Genomic DNA, 6,703 nt, shown 5'->3' on the forward strand with positions numbered 1-6,703 from the left:
GTGCCCAGGAGCGCATTTTGGAAATTGAATAGTTTATACTCATACTCAAGAGTCTTATAAATAGTTTATGCTCGTATCTTGGAGTAAATTTTGAGTTACTTAGGAAGTTGATTAGTTTATACTCATACTCGGGAGTCTTACAAACAGTTTATGCTCGTATTCAGGAACAAACACTGAGTTGTTTAAAATTTTGAATAATTTCTACTCATACTCGGTAGTCTCGTAAACAGTTTATGCTTGTACCTAGGAGTAAATTTTAAGTTACTTAGGATGTTGACTAGTTTATACTCATACTAGGGAGTCTTGTAGACAGTTTATGGAGCAAACATTGAGTTGTTTAAAAAGTTGCATAATTTATACTCATACTCGGGAGTCTCGTAAACAGTTTATGCTCGTACCTAGGAGTAAACTTTGAGTAAAGCAGTTTATACTCATGCCCTAGAGTCTTGTAGACAGTTTAAGGTTGTATCTAGGAGCATAGATAGTTTATGCTCTACTGCTTTTCTCTGTCTCTCTTGATCATCTCTGCGTTTTCTAACATTAATCCTAAATTCTAGATCTGTTCGATCAACCAAAACCAACACCTAACATGCTCCCTGCTAGTTGTTCAATCATCACAAGACATTCTCAAGGAAGGATGGTCAAAACTGATGATCATCATCAACTGCGCAACTGCTTGCTGCTCCATTTGTTGCCCTGTATATTATTTTGACAGGGTTTGAGTTTCGGCTACCAAACCAATCATACAAGTGGTACTCTATGTCCATTTTCTCATCTTGTAACTTCTATCAAGATGCAGCCTGGCCCCCGCCATTGCCCCTCATCTAAGATTGTCTACTCTCTCCATGTAAAGAGGCGGTTTCTCACTAGCCAGGGTTAGGCTCGATTATGGGAGAATGGGAGGGAGAGTTCAAATTGTTCAAAACGAGGTTCACACGTTGACCATCTGTTCAAAACAACATTGAAAAGAAGATTTGAACGTTATCGGTGGTCTCAACGGTGAGAAGATCAGCGTCGTTTTCTTTTAGCGTCGGTGGTCAAAATAGAGTTGCCTCTGTTTTGAACGTCACTGGTGGTCTTTTCACCATCATTGCTGGAGGCGGTGGTGGGCAGCGGCGCTGATGAATGGTTGCAAGAGGAAGGAGATGAACAGTAGTTTTGTCCTTTTTTTATTTGTTTTTTAAAAAGTTAACTTATTTTAAAAATTATATTAAAAATATTACTTTTATTGATATTAGGGCCCAAAAGTTGCCCTTATCAATTATAATCCCAAAAATCAATATATATTACCACATCCAAAAAGGTTAATAATATAGCAGGTTTTAGAAGCAGGGAATCATGAAAATATGGAATCAAATTTGTTTTATGAACATCTTGTTTGTTAAGATGACTCAGTTTGGAAAGAATACAAATAATGTAAATACGTAGACAATATTAGAAAATACAAGGTTTTACGCTCTACATATTTGTTTTGTATTTTACTATTCCTTCCAAACTGAGCCTAAAGTAATGATAAGCTTAGAACTACAAACGCATATCTCTACCTGGCCAATTCAAATCAAAATGCGATCCAGTTAAGGCAATCTGAATTCGATCACGTAGAAAAATTAAACAACCCTTCACAAAGCATCCTCAAATGCAACTCTCTTAAACACTCTTTTGTTCTGTTCTTATATTGTGTTTTCATCTCTATGTCATTGGTTTACCAATTAAGTATTATTAGGTTCACTGATTTCCTTTTCTGAAAATGTGCTGCTCATCCTAGACTTGTTCAATTGATATTTTTTCTATGCTTTATATATACGTCTATACATATAAAGTGGTCCGCCACAAAAGTAAGCTTACTATGACAATTCATAAATAAATATAGCTAGGGGTCTCTTCTCTTTGATTGCGTATATCCCCAGCTAGCTCATTTAAAGTGGAGCATATATAAAACCAATTCATCACCTACTACAGCTTAATTAGCTCATGACAGTAGCAATAATAGTGAGGAAATTATGAGATGGAGGTGATAGCTAGTGTTTCTTCACTTATTATATCATCAAAATCCACCAAATAAAAAAACAAAATCTCATTTACATTGACCCTTAAGGCTGTGTTTGATTTGAATGAAAAGGGAACTGTAAGGAAATTCATATAAGATTTATACAGGTTTTTAAATAGGCCACCTTTTCATTCAATTACTTACTGGTATACACAAATAAATAGATTGATAGATTCACAACCATGAGTCCTTACAAACTTGTGATGACGTACCAATTAGGCCGAAGAAGAAAACCTAAACTAAATCTCTCTCTTAGACAGAAGAAGACAAGGTGGAAGAATAAGCCTCAGTAGATGCCCTCTCTTGCTCAGAGACTTCCGATGACTCCAAGCCAAGGAGCTTAAGCTCCTCCATAACGGAATCGGCTAAGCTAATTGTTGCCTGGAAAATCTTCTTTTCACTTAATTTCCTCTCCACAGTGCCGTTGGGCGTGGATACTCGAATGATGATGTCCACATTCCAACCTGGTGGAAGCGGTTGAGGAGGAGGAGGAGGAGGAGGAAGAATGCAAACAGCTTTCACTCTGCGTTCTTCCACGAGGTTTCCCGGTTCCTTGTTAAACTATTAAATTAAAGCCAAAATAAAACTCATTAATAATATTATAACGAAGACTTCCTAACCTAAACAAATTATTAGGGTATCAATGAGGAGTAAGCTTCACCATTTCCCGGGTAATATCCTTAGCAGTCACATCAGGAGTTGTTATTACGCTCTGAATCATAAGCTTGCCCTTACATTGCAGGCTGGGTGGCTCTTTCTCCTGTGCTGCCATTGTAACTGTTCAACAATTTTGATTATTATTAGTAAGTAATTAATTCACAAGCATACAAGAGAGAGAAAGAACCTGTAACGTCGCATGTAGACCGAGGCAAGATAATCCCGGTTTTGGGGCGAACAGCGAACTTTTTGGGAGCCGTCGTCTTCAACTGTGAGAATGAACAAATAATTATCTTCTATATCAAAAACATGCAAGAATTCAGAAAAAAAAAAAAAAAAAAAAATCTCTCTGCGGGATGATTAATTTCTCTCTCAGGAAGAAGAAGAACAATAATAAGCAACTGATTCGAGATACAAATTATAAAATTACCTTGAAAGCGACGTAGTAATCTGTCTTGTTTGATAGTTGAAGACAACTTGAGATCTGTTTCTTCAATTCGACTTCTCGTAGCGAGAAAACAAACACAAATAATCAAAAAAACTAATTAGGGAAGTGGAGATCAAAAACACATACGTATAATAGTAACAGTAATCATAAGATCATATGTATCTACAGCTACAAAGGCGAATCCTTCAAAACTTCAGAAAAATGAAGAAAGAAGAGAAAAGAGAGATGAACTCACAAGGAAACTTGAGCTCCCGAGGTTCAACACTGAGAAGCGTTGCTGAACTCATATTGATCGGACTATTATCTCTATTGAGGGTAAGGCCAATCTGGTAAATGGAAAGTCTTTAAGAAGCCCAGGAGATATCTGAAGAAAAAGGAACTAGAAACTCGGAGGGGGATCGATCGATGAAGGTAGAGGAAAGGACGTGGAAATGAGATCGAATTGACTTTAATTTATTTTTGTTGTTCATTCCTGACTCTACTGGTATATATATATATATATATTTGGAAGATTAATTCAGTTCTGGAAAGAACACCAAAGAGGAGTGGGTCATCTAGCTTCTTCCTTCATGGAAATATATCAAAGGAATCGTTCAACGCGAAAGCTATTGGGCTTCAAGTCTCCCTAAACCCTCATGCATGCCTCCAAAAACGACAAATGATCAGACCTTCAGAATTGGGTCGCCAACTAAAATGGTTTCTGGGATGCCCCATTCGTTTCTTTCTTTTTTTTTTTTTTTTTCTTTTTTGTTTTTAAATTCTTATTGTGGCTTGTTTGGCTCTTAGATATGTTGATCGACTTGATGAAATATACCCGAAAAAATATGTGTAAATAGATGCTGCAACCTTTCATATATATTGTTTTGATTTTTTTGCTGCAATTATTTTATGCTTAATTTGATCAGAAATTTAACAAAATAAGCTTAAATAACTTAATATCATTTTCTTTTTCTTTTTTTTTTTTTACATTTTTTCACTTGAGTGAGCCAAACTCAACAGTTGGCCCATTCAACTCATGACTTAGCACATTTTTTCCCTTCTTTCTTTAATGTACGTAGGCCCCACGTCTATGTTTGGTTTGGAAAGAGAGAGAGAGAGAGAAAGAGATAGAAGGTCAAGCAAAAGTCTTGAGAACCGTACATCAAAATCTCTTTGGCTGCATTTGGGAAGAAGGCAAATGCTGAACCAAAGTGAATTTGCACTTTATTCAGTTTCTGCAAGTGTTTAATAAGAATATGTTTTTGTTTTGAAAATGGTAAGGTGTTATTTATTAAGAAAGAAGGTATACAAGACATATGCAGGGAGAGGCATACAGAAACATAGAGCGCTCTCTCTCTCTCTCTCTCTCTCTCTCTCTCTCTCTCTCTCTCTCTATCTATCTATCTATATATTAAAACAAAGCTGTCAAGAATTTTTCTCTTTTTTTAATTTTTTTGTTTTTTTTATTCCATGTCATTTTTGAAACAACCAATGAGATGCACTTACCCAATAACCTAAATTATCTCTAATTCCTATTTATCCTCTCCCCTACTTTTTATTTATATCAATCTAAAGAAAGTTTGGATTAAAAAATTTAAAAATTATATAAATATTCTAACAAAATTATATAATATCTTTAAAATATTTATTCAAAACACAAAAAATAATTTTATATTTTTAAAAAATATATCACAAAATTATGTACTAACAATTTAAATTATATTTTTCTGGATAATCAATTTAAATGCATTTCAAATATTTAATAATATGTAATAGCTTTAAACAAATAAAGTTCAAATAACAAAAAAATAAATATTTTATAGATTATATAAATTTTTAAATAACTAAATATTTATCATAAATATATTTTAAATAGTTAAAATAACAAAATTATCTAAATAAATAATTTTATATTTTTACAAAATATATCACGAAATTATGTACTAACAGTTTAAATTATGTTTTTCCGAATCATCAATTTAAATGTTTTTCAAACATTTAATAATATATAATAGCGTTAAATAAATAAAATTCAAATAATAACAAATTTTAAATATTTCATATATTATTTAAATATTTAAATAACTATATATTTATCATAACTAGATTTTAAATCGTTAAAATAACAAAATTATGTAATAAATTAAAAAAATTAAAGAAGAAAAATAATTATAACATAATATTGAAGTTAATAATAATGTAATATATTACAAAATTAATAATGAAATTATGTAATAATAGTATAAATTATGATTTTATGGATAATTAAATTCCATAAATAACTAATATTTTAAATTTTCAATTTACATATTATTTTAAGTATTTAAATAACTAGGTATTTAAAAAAACATTTAACATAAATAGATTTTAAATAGTTAAAATAATTAAATTATGTAATAAATTTAAAAAAATTCTGAAAAGTAGAAAAAAATTATAATATAACATTGAAATTAATAATAGTTTAATATTTTTACATAATATTATAAACAACTATTTTCACTTATATCAAGGAATTGTTCAAGAAAATAACTTTCAAAAGAATTAATGTTTATTAATAATGATTTTAAACTCTTAATCTGTATTTATTAAATAATTATATATAAAAAAATTAATATTTATTGTTTTCAGTTATTATTTATTGTTTTTGTGATAAATGTATTTTCAATGATTATGTATAAATTTATTTTGTTTTTTTATTTAATAGAAAACTTTCAATAACTATTGGAGATTAAACTACTATTAGTGAAATTTTTTAATTTAATTTATTGTACTTATTGTATTTATTGTATTTTTGTTATAATTTGTTGATTAATATTTATTAGAGACTAAACTATTCTTTGAGATTATACTATTTATTGGCTAAGTTAATATATTTTTAGTACTTATTGTATTTTTGTAATTATTTTATTTCTTTCATTATCAATATATTTTCAATAATTGTGTATTTTTTATATAAATTTTCAATAATTATTAGAGATTAAACTATTATTATTTATCAGAGATGAGACTATTAATTTAGCTGAAATTATGAGTGTTCATGAATTGGTTCGGTTCAATCGTAGGCTATTTGGCCAACTAAATTGACATGGTCAAGTTGGAGAGTTTGTTAGTTGAAACCAACTAACTTTTTTGTGAAAACTGACCCTCTCAAGTTGTATCGGTTTGGGTCAATTTTTTTTTGGGCAGTCGGTTCAAAAGATTTAAACTTAAAAATTTAATTTAATTTTAAACATTATATTGTGATTAATAAAAATTAAATTTAAAAATTAGATTTATGTTATAAAACATTTTAGACTAAGAATATGGGAAATTTCCCACTTTTCCACATTAAAAATTATATTTAAAATATAAAATATTAATATATATGTCCATGGTTAGGTCGCTCGATTTTGGTTGGTTTCCAAATGGCTAAAGTTAAATTGATCCAGCTTGGTCGAATTGGGAAATTTTTGAACCAAAGCTTACCTAATCTACTAGAAAACCGACCAACTTGGGTCAAGTTGGTCGAGTTGGTCTATTTCATTAGTTTGATGAATAAACCTAACTAAAATTAATTATTGTTATTTTTGTAT

At 30.3% G+C, this 6,703-nt stretch overlaps 1 protein-coding gene across 1 annotated transcript; it reads right to left on the reverse strand.

Annotated features, from left to right (window-relative positions):
- Positions 1 to 2,152: 2,152 nt before the first annotated feature.
- LOC148880373 (vesicle-associated protein 3-1-like) lies at positions 2,153 to 3,838 on the reverse strand. The gene is made up of 5 exons (XM_088962258.1): positions 3,388 to 3,838; positions 3,135 to 3,205; positions 2,892 to 2,973; positions 2,709 to 2,824; positions 2,153 to 2,608 (listed from the first exon to the last, which is right to left on the reverse strand). Exons 1-5 carry the CDS (start codon positions 3,437 to 3,439, stop codon positions 2,300 to 2,302), a joined length of 630 nt encoding a protein of 209 aa, XP_088818384.1. The 5' UTR covers positions 3,440 to 3,838; the 3' UTR covers positions 2,153 to 2,299.
- Positions 3,839 to 6,703: the final 2,865 nt, after the last annotated feature.

The sequence above is a fragment of the Nelumbo lutea genome, chromosome 1 (assembly GCF_056320005.1).
Source record: "Nelumbo lutea isolate HS-2025 chromosome 1, American lotus-T2T, whole genome shotgun sequence".
Classification (NCBI taxonomy): Eukaryota; Viridiplantae; Streptophyta; class Magnoliopsida; order Proteales; family Nelumbonaceae; genus Nelumbo; species Nelumbo lutea.

Bases quoted from the DNA above. Each gene is read 5' to 3' on its own strand.
- LOC148880373 (XM_088962258.1), bottom strand. From the start codon at position 3,439: ATGAGTTCAGCAACGCTTCTCAGTGTTGAACCTCGGGAGCTCAAGTTT. The intron at 2,974-3,134 runs GTAATTTTATAA...TCATTCTCACAG, and splicing joins ATTACTACGTCGCTTTCAAG to TTGAAGACGACGGCTCCCAA. The intron at 2,825-2,891 runs GTTCTTTCTCTC...ATTGTTGAACAG, and splicing joins GTCTACATGCGACGTTACAG to TTACAATGGCAGCACAGGAG.